This window comes from Apaloderma vittatum, unplaced genomic scaffold, assembly GCF_000703405.1.
Source record: "Apaloderma vittatum isolate BGI_N311 unplaced genomic scaffold, ASM70340v1 scaffold7006, whole genome shotgun sequence".
Lineage (NCBI taxonomy): Eukaryota > Metazoa > Chordata > Aves > Trogoniformes > Trogonidae > Apaloderma > Apaloderma vittatum.
Genome location: NW_009722228.1, coordinates 15,898 through 31,227, shown reverse-complemented (window position 1 = coordinate 31,227; position 15,330 = coordinate 15,898). Strand labels below are relative to the sequence as shown.

Here is a 15,330-nt window from a genome sequence, read left to right as displayed (position 1 = left end):
GTTTCGTGCGTGCCTCGTGCATAGAGGCTCTTTAATAAAGTCGATTAAAGCTCTCTACTCTGATTGCGGAAGGGGCTTAGCATCTGCAGCCCTTGGTGCGGTAAGAATCTCTTCAATTCTTTCCCAGAGAAGGCTGTGTAGTGAAGAGTGACTTAATTTCCCGGGTGTACCTACATAGCATGTTATGGTGGGAGAAGTACAGTTTAGAAACTTCGAGGAAAACCAAAATGCAGCCCTGTGGGGTTTTGTGTGACATTAATTCTCTCCCGCTGAGTTACACGTCTTGGGAAAGGAAGAGAGTGTGTCATGCAGTAACTCTCACCAGTGCCAAGTTCTGGATCTGGCCCTTTTATATAAAGAGTATTAGAGAGGTTTTTGTACTGTAAAATTGCACTGGCAACAGCAAGGAGGGACAGGGCAGCTGTTCCGCGTTGAAGATCTTGAGAAAGCTCCCAAGCCTTCTAAGATTGATGCCGTGCCTGTTAAATCTGAGAGCGTTCATAAACAGAGAGAGGGGCGTATAAAATTTAAAGGCAGGATATCCAGGGGATCAGCTGAGGGAAAGGATTTTCTCAGAGACTTTAGAGCAAGGAGTCTCTCCAGATTATTTGAAGAGCAAGTAGTCACGTACGTGGGAAATAAACCCCTTGCTGTTGTGCGAAGAAAAGCTTCCAAGCTCTAAACTCAGATTAGGAATTAAAGGTGGCGACGTTCAGGCACGCTTTGGCTTGGGACTCTAAACCCTTTAAGAAGAGAGAGTAGTATTTATGATCTAGTGATGCAGAACAAAATCCTTTTGTCAGCTGACGTGAAATGAAGTTTTCATTTCATATTTGGAAAACCAGTGATACGGTGTCTTGAGGAAAAGTAGTTTCAGGTAAGTCTGTAGTCAGCCCTCCTAATCCAGACTGCTCTTGCTTTCCTCTGGGCAAGCTCCATGGCAGATATCCTTCGATCTTTGAACTCTTCTGCGCAGTGGCACAATGTGATCGCTGCTTTCACTGACCATTGCATTAAGCAGCTGCCCTTCCAGCTAAAGCACACCAATATCTTCACTTTATTGGTGCTGGTTGGGTTTCCTGAGGTAAGTGGCCTTGTCGATACTAAAGGGAACAAAATTGGTTAGAGCTTTTAGGTTTCTATTTCTAAACGCTACGGATTTCGTCAATTGGGGACATCCATTATAAACTGTCCAAACACGGTGTATGTCAGAGTTCACATCTTTCCACTTGCGCACGATTAATGTTTATCTAATGAGGGCTAACGCAGCTGGTTTTGCCTTGTGTTTCTTTGAGCACTACTTATAATTAGCACAAGAAAGCCAGCTTAGTATATTCGAGTATCAAAAAGGGCTTTTCGCACAAGCAAAACAATCCAGACTCTCTCTTGATAGTTGTAACTCTGATATATTGCCTATGGCAGTTGTTAGAGGTGGGTTTGTTTTGTGTTTTTTTTAATCTAGACGTGAACTGCCATTTTCTAAAGATCAGCAAATACCTGGCAGCTCAAAAACGCATCGCCAAGTATAAGGAAATGTAACCAATATAAAAGGTGACTGTGTATTCACAACGAAGTATTTCCAAACTGTAACTGAAACTTCTGCTGCAATTTCAGGTGCTGTGTATGGGGACTCGTTCGGTGTACATGGATAATGCTAATGAGCCTCATAACGTGATCATCCTGAAGCATTTCACTGAGAAAAACAGGGCGGTTGTAGTAGACATCAAAACCCGAAAGAGAAAAACAGGTTCCGTGACATTTTTGTTTTATCAAAGAATCGCAGAGTATTTCCTTACAGGTTGTTGTGGATACCCGAAAGCATATTTGAGCTGGACCACTTAGCTTGAGTTCCGTTATTGGTATGTTGCCTCATTTCTGCTCGTAGGTTAAACCAAATTGCGAAGCTTCTGCAGCAAAAGTTGTGGAGACTCCTTTTCTCTTTAAAACTCGGACACTTGGTTTTTATTCAGAGAAGGATTTGTGGAACTTGAGGCCATTTGATTAATTGAGAAATCGAAGAATCTCTTTTGATTAAGCAATTTCTTCTGGTTTGAGATTTAGCTTTGAAATCTGCTTGTCTCTTATCCTTTACAAATGTGTACTTCATGTTTTAAAACAACTGCAAATTTTAAAAATGTCCGTGCTGCCTCTGTGGGCTTAGGTGCTGTGGTGTAAAGGAAAGGAGCTCGGAGCCTGAACATTTTTAGATAGTCCATTTTTTGCTCCAGAAATACTCTGGTTTTGTGAAGTTTTTTTGTTTAAAAGTTAGTCAAGCTAAACACTTAATGTATAATAACAAATCACTTGTATTTCTAGGAGCGAGGGCTTTCAGCTTTGGTATAGGTGACCTAAGTTAATAATTGGCTTTAAAAGACACTTGGAAAAATCAACAGGCTAAACTGCTTTTTTATATTGAAGAAAGATGGGAATGTAACAAGTTCTTACTGTTCACATTTGAAACAGTAAGATCAGCAAGATTGATTTCATCGTATCAGTTGCAGGTCACAATTTCCCCCCATTTTAACTGTGAAATACAACACACACAGGTTTATATGCTGCACTGTTGGTGTGCAGATATATGCGGATAATCGGCGGTTGCCAGAAGTCAGGGTTTTTCTAACTTACACTGAAAAATGAAATACTTGAACTATCCAATGAATCTGAGATAGTTTTAATACAAGGCCGTTATTAAAATGTGCTTTGTGCGTGGCTTGTGTTCATGTCTCAGCCTACTTCTGTCTCCCGGCAAGAGACGATTTCACAGTGTTTTCAGATGAACCCAGCGAATTGTGGTTTTCTCTTTTTGTAGTGAAAGACTACCAGTTGATTCAGAAATGTGGACAAGAAGGCGATGAGTCCCAGACCCAGCTGAGGCAGTACCTCCAGCACTTTGTGCTTATATCCACACACCTTCTGCAGACCAGCATGGACAGCAGCTACGCTGAGGCCGTGGAAGCAACTTGGGTCTTGTCGCTCGCCCTAAAGGGGCTTTACAGAACGCTGAAGGTATCTTTTGGCTGACGTGTAGAATTCAATAAATAAAAGATCCTCTTCTAACCTGTGCTTTGGAAACTTGGGGTGTTCAGAAGCACACTGCAGAGCTAACGCAAGTTCATTTTTATCTCAGCTGGCTCCTTCTATCCCAACTGTGGGGTTTGAAGGTGTTGCTAGGCTTCACATAGCATTTAGGAGAGTCTGGGTTGAAAGTCAGATTACTTTTCCTCTCTGGGGTCTGACCAGTCACAAGAGCTGAAGAAGAAATTTCTAGGGATAATCCTTTCTGGAGCTCATTTGCCCCATTTCTTACACCTGAGGTGTTTGAAGGGGGAAATCTGTTTTGGGTTGTGAGGTTTTTTTGACTGTCAGAGCAGATAGCTACTACTCTGTGGGTGTCCTAGATGATTATCTTAAGGTATTTGAAGGGGGGATTTATTTTTTTTTAGGAAAATGAAAGGAAAAAGATTCCCACTGTAGTTCATCTGGGCAGGAAGTTTATCTGAGGCCGCGTGATGGGGCCTTGTAAACGTTGTGATGTCTCGTTCCCTTTTTACTTATTTATTTGTGCATGTGTCTGGCTGTGTGTGTAGATTCATGGCTTTAAGGAGATCCAAGCTGCCTTTCTTCAGTCTGGTTTACTCAAGCTTCTAGTGAAGAAATGCAGCAAAGGAACTGGTTTCAGTAAGACCTGGCTTCTCAGAGACCTGGAGGTAAGGAAAAGTACAAGTTGCAGAAAGTCAGCTGCATGAAAGGTGGTGGCAACGCACTTCCCTTTTCTGAAGGAAGTCTCAAGAGTATTTTTATTTTGTCTTTATGAAAATGTTCACTTCACCATATCCCAAAATCTGCCTTCCTATGTCCATTGTGGTTGTGGAGGTAATAATCTAACTTCTTTAAAGCAGGAGCTGATTTGAATTAATCTGATTATGTTTGAAAGAAATTTGCAAGATGAGGCATTAATCACCTACTCAGTTTCTTTTATGAATTGTATTTAGACTGTTCTTGAAAATTCCATTCTTCAATTTAAAAAAACACAGTATTTAATCTCAAAGGAAACCGTTACTTGCATTACTGACAGGCACGTACAAGGTGTGTCTGCAGTGCAGTATGGGGAGATCAAGATGCACGTGGGCACATCCTTTAATCACAGAAAGAGAAGTTGGTTCAGCTGTTAGTTACGTTTTATCATAGGCAAGAGTTGTGCTAATTCATACTTAAGAGGGTAGCAGTGTGAAAGAGTAAAGGCTTGAAAGTCCTGTAGAAAGTTAGATTGTTTTCTGAGTTTTTACACTTCTGGCCGATCGCTTCAGTTGTCTTTGGGGCAGCCTGGATGGTGTAACTCATTTGTGAAGTGGAAAATGGTTTGATTTGGGTTTTTCTTTCTTTATTTTTTTTCCCTTTTTCTGGATGCTGCTTCTTTTCAGAATAGCATGTGTTAAGTGCAGTCCCAGTCTTATAATGTTCTTAATAAAACGCTGGTTGCAGATGCACTAATATCAACAGCTGTCTCACCATGTGCTACCTTTGTTTCTGTGTAGATTTTGTCAATAATGCTGTATTCCTCCAAGAAAGAGATCAGTTCCCTGGCTGAACGCGAGGATACTGAACTGGAAGAAAAGGAACAAGACCAAGATGTGGAACAGCCCCTTGTCGGTCCTGTCGATTTAGAGCAGAACAAACTCGATCCTCTGGAGGGTTTGGATGAAGCCACCAAAATATGCTTCCTGGTACCTAATTTTAGTTTTACCTCCTTTGAAGTTGTTGCAAATTTACTGGCTGCATAAAATATTTGGCAGTTTCTATGGCTGGTTTTCTTCTAGATTTGCAGAGTAGCGTTATCTGAAGGAGAGAAACTACAACTATAGCGATGAACGCTACAGAATCATAAAGCTTTTTGCTAAATTGCTTTTCATTTTTACTAATCCAGATATTCAGTTCAGTAATTCTCTACCTGTACGATAAGTGAGGGAAATAATACCTAGATCATCTTTAAAGAAACTCATCTTTCTTTTTCCCTATATAATGTCATCTTTTTTCTTTCTCCTTGCTCAGATGACACATGATGCACTTAATGCACCTCTCCATATTCTTCGAGCCATGTACGAGTTGCAGATGAAAAGAACAGATTCCTTTTTCCTGGAAGTCCAAAAGAGGTTTGTGAAAGACTGAGTCCAGCAGAAAAGCCAAGTTGCTAGATGTGGGTCGGAACCTAAAATCGAAGAGGTGCTAAATAGAGGCTATTCCAAGGTTACAGTTTGGTTTTCGTGTGTGAAAAAGTAAGGAGGTAAACTCCTAAGTTGTATTTATGGAAACAAGTCGCTGTATTTTGAAATACCTTCCGTGTTCGTTTCAGTGTGATAACTCCCATGCGAAGATCTAGTCTGGCTCTAAATTATCTGAACTGGGGAAGAGTGGAGACCTGACACGTGGCTTCTGGCACTCAAAGCATGTGGTGGAGCCACTGTGGTCCCACAGAAATGAGCAATTTTATAATGTGTAAAAGTTTTGACTTGTTAGAACAGGGAAGCTAGTTAACACAATAAGATAAAAAGAGGTAGAGTTTAACGAATCCTTCTAAAATAGAAGCTGGGAACATAAAATTCGCGTTTATTTGCACTAATTTAGTTCACATTACTTTGGAAACACCTTTTTTGTTTGGTTGGTTTTCTTTTGCCTCTTAAGGTTCGATGGAGATGTAATTACAACAGATGAGAGGATCCGAACGCTGGCCCAGAAGTGGCAACCCAGCAAGCGTTTGAGGTTGGAGGAGCAGAGTTCAAAGGCGGTGGATACGGATATGATCATCTTGCCGTGTTTGGTACGTGCGTCTCCACCAAGAGGAGCAGTTGTGGAATAATTAATCGCAGAATGTAGGCACTGAGTAACTTCAGTTTTGTTTAGTAGCTTCAAACCTGAGGTGGTCGGCTTTTTTAACATCTGAAATAATCTGCTGTCAATAAGGAGGAACAACAAGAAACGGGTATTTCTTCGGTGTAATTTCTTCCGTAAGAAAGTAACAGAACTTGATTTTCAAATCAGGAGAACAACTTGCGATTGTGCGCTGTCATTTCCTCTCCTTATACAAGAGATTGTATCTCATTACTTCAAGCTTATGCCATGTTACAGTTTTAGCATTTTATTGTTATCTTACGGTAATTTCAGCAGAACAAGGAAGCAGTGAGTTTGTCTGTAAAGAAGAAACTACACCTGCAAGCTTTAGCACTCAGTGGTCCTGCAGCTCTTTGCTTTGTTTTGGGGGCTGATTCCTGGCTGTGTGCTATCACCAGCACACTTGTCTATCAGTTGCATATCAAAGTGGATCAAGGGCTTCCTGAAGTAGTTTCACATAATTGTAAGGGGAAAAAAAAAAAAAAGAGGGGAGCTTACAACAGCTTGTTCAGAAGCTGTGAAATATCCGCCCCTGGAAATTCTCCAAACCTAACTGGACAAAGCCTTGGGTTTTGAAGTTGGCTCAGCTTTTAAGATGGATTTGGACCAAATGATCTCCAAAGGTCCCTCCCAGCTTGCCTTGTCCTGTGTCACAGATAGCGTGGCACTTTGTTGCTTCACCTCTGCAGGTCAGCTTAAATTGCTGCTTCGGGTTAGAATTCTAGCTGCTCTCTGTGCTCCTGTGTGCAGCCAGGAATGCATCGGTGTCTAGGGAATTCTGTTGATATAAACAGTCTTTGTGAGGAGCTGTGTCCCTGCCGGTGCGCGAGAGATCACACTTTTGTGTTCTTTGAGGGGTCTAATTTTCAGAATGTAAAAGTCAAATTTGTTTGTAAATTCACCTTGCAGCCTAACGCGCCGGTCGGGTGTCCAGCCGGAAGGAGGCGAGTTGCTGAGAGCCTGTTTTTCAATTCTTTCTTTTTTTGCAGTCGAAGCCTGTGCTCTGTGATAAAGCAACAGAAGAAACCAATCCGGTCGCCCAGAAGCTGATAACCAACACGGAGAGTGATCTGCAGCTTAGTTACGCCAAGCAACGTCGCACCAAGAGCTCGATACTCCTGCACAAGGAGCTGGAGTCCAGAAGTAAAAAGGCTGTGAGGGACTACCTGTACCGCGTGAATGAGGCCACCGCCGTTCTCTATGCCAGGCATGTGCTGGCATCTTTGTTAGCTGAGTGGCCGGATGACGTGGCAATAAATGAGGAAATCCTCGATCTCAGTGGCCCAGCCCATATGACATACATACTGGACATGCTCATGCAGCTGGAGGAAAAGCAGTTATGGGAAAAAGTAAGTGGGTTTCACTTAACGCCTGTGAACGAGCTCCGTGCCTGCGTGCCACGAGACTCTTGGCTAACCAAAATACTTGCGATTCCTTTTTTTTTAAAACTAAATCGAAACTCCAGAATTTAAATTAGGTCTGAAAAGAAGCGGTTGGAATCTGTCAGCATCTTAACATGCTGATTTTGTTAAAAGAAAATGGAAAAACTAGCTCCGCGGAGACGGCTCTCTCAGTTATAAAAGAGAACATGGGAAAATTAATCTTACAGAGGAATTGGTAAAACAGGCAGTCCGCTTTGAAAGCTGCTTTTTGTTAGATCTCAATGTGTATGTTGTAATACCTGCTACTCTGCTGATGAGCTGCCTGTAAGCGTGATGGAAGTGATCTTGGAATTATAATAGAATGTTGTAAGGAAAATGTCAGCTCAGTACTTCACGGCAGTCGAAGCAAATCCAGCGCTGGGAATCTTCAGAGAAGGAATTAAAAATAAAACAGAGGGGATCGCAATGCCACTGAACCTCTAGTAGTATGTTCTCATCTGGTCTTACAGCCTGTGACCTGACTCCTTCATCTTTTTCAAATGGAAACCATCAAGATTAGATGCGGCACAACTGGAAGAGGTCTAGAAGAGTGGCAGGGGTTGTTATAGCCATGGAATCACTTCAGTCTGGGGAACCAACATTTTCTTCATCCTGGATCTTTGCCCCGGGGCGGGAATTGAGGGAGCAGGAGTGACGAGAAAGTCTGTCTCTCTCTCTGTAGTTTCACAGCTGTGAGCACCGTGCAAAAGTTACCAGGCAGTGTTATTCACTGGCCCTCCCAGTAAGAAAACAAAGGAGTGTCGGGTTAAGGTAATAAGTGGCAGGTCCAAAACAAACCAAAAGAACTGGTTCTTGACACAGAATGTCAATGAAATTGTTTCCCCGGGGTGTTTAGATAGGTTCAGAAAATGACAAGATGAACTGATAGAACAAAAATCTGTTAAGGCGTATTAAATACAAAAGCGTTGCCTTTGTCACAGGCTGGCTGTGACTGGGGAGGCAAAGAACACACTCGGGGCACTGTGCTCCATTCTGCCGTTGGGTTTTAAACACCTTTTCCCTGAGAAATTAGTTTTTGGCTGGTTTGGAGATGAACCTTTTATCTGAGCTGATATTATGTTTTATAGGAGTATTTAGAAAATTGCAGATGAAGAGATGTAAGAGGTTGCTATAATGACCTGGGAGGGGCCTCGAGCAGCAGGGCTCCTGATTCAGGGCTTTTGAAAAATAAGAGAAAGCGGAGACTTAGATTGTTCTAAATTATCATTTAGTGTGACCTGATAGACTGTATGGTGTTTGTATTTTTAAAGACAGAGCTCTTGGATCTTGCATCCAGTGCTTTCAAATGCTGCAGCCGCTTAACAGATACTTAGTCATTCCTTTTTATACACAGTGTTGCACAGTTTGAAGGCTAAACCATACGATACCTTCTATATCAAAACCTGTCGGTACAGAAGGTAAAGGTGTCTGCTCAGTATGTTAGCCGAGTGGTTTATCTTGTTTACAGCTTGAGTTTACTGTTCGTTACTTTATGCCTTAGCCTCGATTCTAGCATTTGTGGAAAGAGCTGTATCCAATAGTTCTCACGTTTTTATCGGATAAAGACTGAAAGACCTGCAACAGAGGATCTTCTGCACTTGTGGAAATGACACGTGTAGACACCACTTGAGAAATTTGTCTTGTTTCTTGCTCGTGCCTTGATTCTCTCTTCCGAAATGTTGCTGCGTGGCTGGAAATGACTCGCGTCGGTCGTCGGCGTGTAAGTTTGGAAATGGTGTTCCAACAGCGAATTGTGTTTATGTGGCGTGTTGCTTCTCCCCAGATTCTGCAGAAAGTCCTGCATGGGTGCAGCGAGGGCATGCTCGGAACGATGGCGCTGACGGCTTGCCAGTTCATGGAGGAGCCCGGAATGTCCGTGCAGATGCGCGAATCTAAACATCCTTATAACAACAACACGAATTTCGAGGTGAGTCACACAGGGACTGTGTGAAGCGTGGCTCGAAAACTTGTGGAAACGCACAGAGGGGGTTGGAGCAGAAGTCTCACTGTGATCCATCATGTGCACCCGTGGGACTTGTGTGCTTGAAGCACCGGGGAGATGTCTGCTCAGTCTTCTTTTTGAAAAGCCTGATGCCAGAGACCTTGCCCCGTGGAGAAATACGCTCGAGAAAGCACTTTAATATAGTCTCAACTCAATCATGTGCAACGTGCATAACTTAAATCATTTTGCTGTGGATGTATTGGAAGCAGGGACGTTCTTAAATGGTTTCAGGGCCTTAATGAGCAAATATTTTCTACCCTTTCATCCAAAGGTCTGGTTCAGTTGGCCTGTAACTTCCTTGTGCTGTTAGACCAAAGCAAGGAGTGGAGTCTTTTTTTTAATTGTATTTCTCATTTTATACTGTCTTCTCGTGACACAAACAGTTTTGATTTTCTTTTCTTGATGTTATTTGAAAGCATTTTTCTAATATAGCTTGGGAAGTAATTATTGCCTCTGGGCAGTCTTGGGATTTTAATTTCTCTGCAGCTCAGACTCCTCTGATTTTTATTTTTAAAATGCATATAAACATCTAGGTTCTGCAAATGAGATCAATATCAGCAATAATTTCTGCTTTTAACAAACCGTAGTGTCGCTAGCAATTAATTTTACGTGCTTAACAGCTAATGCAAGAAATAGGCCGTGCTTTCCACGTGTTAAATGAGTTCTGAATAAAGCAACCCCCAAACTCTTTGATATTTTTATTTCCACAAACCGTAGTGTCGCTAGCAATTAATTTTACGTGCTTAACAGCTAATGCAAGAAATAGGCCGTGCTTTACACGTGTTAAATGAGTTCTGAATAAAAATATCAAAGAGTTTGGGAGTTGCTTTATTTCCCAGGGAGATGTTGTAACATTTGTTGTGTCTCCCTTGTTTGTATGGTAAAAATTAAGTAGCTCCTGGGTAACCCAGTGTTACGGCATACAAAGATCATGCATTTATTTCTCAGGATAAAGTTCACATTCCCGGTGCTATCTACCTCTCAATCAAATTTGACTCTCAGTGTAACACAGAAGAAGGCTGTGATGAGTTGCTCATGTCCAGCAGCAGTGATTTCCAGCAGGATCGGCACAGCTTCAGTGGGTCTCCGCAGAAATGGAATGACTTCGAGCTTCCAGGTGAATATGCAGCGTTCCAAAGTGTTTCAATATATATCTTGAGATATATCCAGGACTCTTGAGAGAAACTGCTGCAGGGTGACAGTTAAACGCAGATGGGTAGGGAAAAGAAAATCCTTTTCTTGTGCAAATCTGTTTGCTCCGCTCTGGCATTTGTTTTTAAAAGTAGCCTTATCTGTTGTTCTGGTACTTGACCTTTTTTCCACGCCTCAGTCAAAGCCTGCGCTTAGCTACTGGAAACAAATTCTGATCTTGATTCCGTTCCAACACAGTCCTTGTTCTGCACAGATATTCGCTTACATTGTTTCTGCCTTGTCTTACTTTCCACAGGAAGCACATTTAAAAAAAATAAAAAGAGATAGGCTTATCTTTCGTCTCTCTGCTCTGCGAGTGCTCAGAGCAAATCGCGAGCGTGTGCCAAGACCTTGTCTCCAGTTGTTGCCGCAGAGCAGAGCCGAATGAAAATCAGTGGTTTGACAGCTCAGCCTGCATTCTCTGAGCAGGTTTTTGATAACGCAGCAGCAAATGCCGGAGGATTTGCGCGGTCCCGGAGGATTTGCGCAGTCTTGTGCTCCCAGCCTGACATCGTTTTCACCCACGGAGCCCCGTGACCTTGCAGGAAGCTCCTGACCCCAGCGCTGCCAGTGGCTCTAAATAGATTTACGAACTTCCTCAGTGAAGTGCTTTTGGGGTAACAAAGTGCTAGTTAGAAACAAATATGTGCTCCGTCGAGATATTCTGCGTTTTGATGAATTTCTTGCTGCCTCCCTTTTCCTCCCGGATAGTTGCCGAGGTTTGCCAAGGGAATGGAACTTTGAGGCCCATTGTTTCGGAGCAGCCTTGGCTGTGAAACTGGAGTTGCACCTTGTGAAACCTAATTTCCAGCCAAGGCTGTCTGGGTTAAGGCTCTTAATTCCACCTGGCTGAAACCAGGCATTTGGAGGCTTTTCATCATCAGTCAGGGCTTTCTCAAGACTCCTCGGAGTAGGAGAGAGCAATGGTTCCATTTTGTGACAAAAAGATTTTGAGATTTTTTATTTTTTTTTTAAATAACAAACCCAAACTGAAAAATGTTTTCACAATTGTTCATGAAAATCTGAAAATTCTGCTTCCCAGTGAAAACTAGTGTATCCCAGGGTGATAGGATTTGTCATGGAACGGAAGGAAATTCTGAGTTTTAACCAGCTGTGATATTACAGAGCACAGCAATCAGGATATTTTGTTCAGCATTACACCAAACTGCCCGCGGTCATCTCCTTGAAGCTGGAGATGCAACTAGAACTTCTTGAATGTTCCATTCCCTGATTTTAACATGCTCGGAGGTTTTGCTGGTTCTTCCGTTTTTAAGCGGTTTAGTTTGTGACAGACTTTTGCATTGGGATTGTATCTGTGGTAGTAACTTAGAAGGGAGTGACGTGGGTTTTCTTCCTTCCCTCGTACCCAGGAGACACGCTCTACTACCGATTTACTTCGGACATGAGTAACACTGAGTGGGGCTACAAGTTTACGGTGACAGCAGGTCATCTTGGAAGGTTTCAGACAGGTACGTGCTGCTCACAATGCTTTGAAAAGGACCTTTTCGGAATTATTTTGCCGAGCTTTCACAGATTTGTGGTTGTCCCTTTTTCTTTCTAGAATTTTCTTTCTTTATGTTTTGGAAAGAATTAGTTCTGTTCGAGTTGAATGTTGACCAAGATTTCTTACTCACTCTGATTTTTGTGCTAGAAATACCAGATCTTCACCGAGACTTGGGCATAACAATTGTAAAATAATTATATTTACATTCAAAGTCTCATTATGTGACAGTAATTACACACAGTATTTAGTAAGCCCTCCAAGGATTGGAAACAGAAATGACGGTAAGTTTGTTTTTAAAATGTAGTTATCCATTCAGATAGGCTGGTTCTGGATCTTTGTTTCCAGATGTAGCATGAGAGTTTTTGCTAGTTTATTTTGGAGTTTGAATCTTTCTAAGCAAATTGAGGCTGGTGGATGGTTTGCAATCAGCAAAACGCCACTGCATATCACATTAATAGTGAGGACATGCGTTTTGTTTGCCTTACTTAGGCAGAACTTTAATTTCAGGTAGGATTCTTCCTAATTTTTATCTGAGTTTTGCCCCAGGAAGGACTTGCAACATCGGGATGTAATCTAGAATTATGTCAGATTTTTTCTCAGTATTTTTCTTCAATATTTCCTCCTTGCCAGAGGAATACTTAGTGTATGAAGAAATGAATATATGAACAGAATGGGTCCCTACGAACGTAGCAGCTGTTGGAATTTCTTTTTCCCCAGGGTTTGAAATTCTAAAGCAGATGCTTTCAGAGGAGAGGGTAGTTCCTCACCTCCCACTGGCCAAAATCTGGGAATGGCAGGTCGGGGTAGCGTGCCGTCAGACCGGGCACCAGCGTTTGAAGGCGATCCACCTGCTCTTGAAGATAGTGCAGTGCAGCGCCCAGAGGTAAGTGCCAAGTGCCCTTTAGGTTTTTTCATCCAAAACTGACCGCTTTGTCCTGGGGACAACAAATCTAACTGCTAAAAGATCAAGTCTTCCTTGCACTTATATTATTTCTTTTTTTTTTTTTTGGTGTTAATCTCATGGTAGATTGTGAAATTGCGTTTCCCCCCTCCTGATTGATGTCTGTGTGGCACTTGGTTTGGCTACCTTGAGCTCGGGAGTAGCAAGGAGGCCGGGTTTGAAGTGTTTGTAAAGGTGTATATCAGTATTTTTTCTGTCTGCCCTGTGCAAGGACATCACTGCTCGGCGCTGTGGCTGAGTGTTGTATCATTTCAAGCAGTGGAGCTAGAGCATTTAGCAAAGCGATGGGTATGGTTGTTTAAAAGTCCTCATTTCAAGCGGCCACTCAGTCTTAGAAAAGTCATTTACACATATTCGTGGATATGAATCCATGATTCAAAACCGCGGAGTGGTTTGAGTTGGAAGGGACCTTAAAGCTCATCTCGTTCCAGCCCCCTGCCACGGACAGGGACACCTCTCTCCCACCAGTCTGGGTTGCTCCAAGCCCCATCCAACCTGGCCCTGGACACTTCCAGGGAGGCAACATGAAACTCACTGTGCTGAAACACCTGACTGAATTTAGATTTTTAAATATTTCTTGTGTTCCTTCCTTGATTTGTACATCTGTCAAAACTTCTTTATTCTCTTCAATTTGTTTGATTCCCCTCGCCTCCAAAAAAGGTGTAAGGTCGTGGTTACTCACTATTTCATTTAAATTAATCCTTTTCAGGGACTGTGACCTCACCTTGTTGAAGCCACTTTGGCAGCTTTTCACCCACATGGAAAACAACTTGTGTCACGACATAGCCAAGCCTGGGATCCTCCTTCCTCTTCATCGTGCACTTGCAGAACTCTTCTTCGTCACAGAGAACAGAGTTACTGTAAGCAGCTCCTGTATTTGCATCCCTCTCCTCCTCAGTGCTGGGAATGATCCGTAATTCGGTGCTAAACTGGATTCAATTTTCCTTCACCTTAGCGAAGTTCAGCAAAGCTTGACAAACATTAAATCCAGAAACGTTAATAACTTTTTTTTGTGGAGGCTGGTGGCAAATTCTAACAGAGGGACATACTGTTGCCTTATCCATCATGGGACCTTAAGTAATGGTCGTGACTCTTCCTCGTGTGGGTAAGGCAGTGAGCCCTAAAGCCACACTTTATTTCTAGAGGAATGAGGATTTAATAATTAATTTAAATATATTTGAATGTGGTTTTCCTTGAGTTGATTTTGAACATTACTTATGAGTGACCTGTAGTGAACTGATTGCTATGGTCACAAGTTGGTCTTGGCCAGGAGAGTCTTGTGTGTAGCTCCGATACCTTTGGTTCCTGAGGACTCTACAACGATCAGCCTTTTAATATTAATTAATAGGATGAGGTCTTTGGTAGAGACGCCGGTGTTCATTGGCTGCTTTCTGCCCGCAGGAGCTTGGATCTCTGCAGGAGTATTTGCTTGCCTTAAATACTGAAGATCACCTTCATCGCTGCACAGCACAGGTAACGCGATTGCACAACCCCAGAGATGTGTGCCTTCGAGATACCTTTTTGGCAGGCAGAAATCGGGAATAATTTCCGAGAGTTTTGTAAAATAGGTGGGAATGTACTTGGGCTTTACAAATACCCTGACGGGTGTCTAGTTTGGGAATGAACTGCACACAAATGCTGTTCTCATCCAGGAGTCAGATGTTGTGCCACAGACTGGCTCTTGGGTGGAATTTTGTTTTATGCAGTTGACCTCTCAGCTGCCAAAACATGGAAACGGGGAAGGGGGATGATCCTTCAGCAGCTAAAATGACAATTACTGCACCACCAGGATGGTCATTCATCACTTTCCGTTTAATTTCCTGCAAAGATTTCTTTAGTTTTGGATTGAGGAGAATCTCTGATGGGACTTTGTTTTTTTGTTCTCTTCCCTAGGCCCTGAAAAACATTGCTGCTATCAGCCTTGCCATTAACTATCCAAACAAATCAACAAGTTTCTGGAATGTGTAATACTGGCTCAGGCCGGAGTGCATGGGATAGAGTAGTTTGTCCATAGCAACCTTGGAACAAACATCTTAACTCCGTTCAGGAAAAGTTCCTTCAGCATCAGTGTATGAGCACTCTGCAGCCTTCCTTCCTTCCACCTTGATGTAGAATTTGTAAAAGTAAAAGCGCACTTCGATGAAAAAGCACATCTTGAAGTAACTTCACGTGTCGCCTACAGTTATGTATGCACATATTGTAGCATGTTAGAGTAAATAGAGCAATTTATTTTTTTTTTTTAATTATTATTCGAAGGAAGTAAGCGAAAGAAGGTAGCTGAAGTATGAGAATGGAAAGCCCCTGCGTTGGGATCGTCTGCTCCCAAAGAAACTTGATTGATGGAACGCGACAGCTTCGAAAATAC

General features: G+C 42.4%; 1 protein-coding gene across 1 annotated transcript in view; it reads left to right on the top strand.

Annotated features, from left to right (window-relative positions):
- Window positions 1-14,933, top strand: part of ZZEF1 (zinc finger, ZZ-type with EF-hand domain 1) — a gene marked incomplete at its 5' end in the record, with an annotated part of 49,448 nt that extends 34,515 nt beyond the window's left edge. The window contains 15 exon segments of the mRNA XM_009871693.1: window positions 883-1,084; window positions 1,615-1,747; window positions 2,810-3,006; window positions 3,588-3,707; window positions 4,536-4,724; window positions 5,050-5,150; window positions 5,680-5,815; window positions 6,876-7,235; window positions 9,091-9,234; window positions 10,258-10,426; window positions 11,871-11,969; window positions 12,722-12,887; window positions 13,675-13,825; window positions 14,367-14,438; window positions 14,859-14,933. Of these exon segments, the coding sequence (XP_009869995.1) occupies window positions 883-1,084; window positions 1,615-1,747; window positions 2,810-3,006; window positions 3,588-3,707; window positions 4,536-4,724; window positions 5,050-5,150; window positions 5,680-5,815; window positions 6,876-7,235; window positions 9,091-9,234; window positions 10,258-10,426; window positions 11,871-11,969; window positions 12,722-12,887; window positions 13,675-13,825; window positions 14,367-14,438; window positions 14,859-14,933 (2,314 nt within the window).
- Window positions 14,934-15,330: the final 397 nt, after the last annotated feature.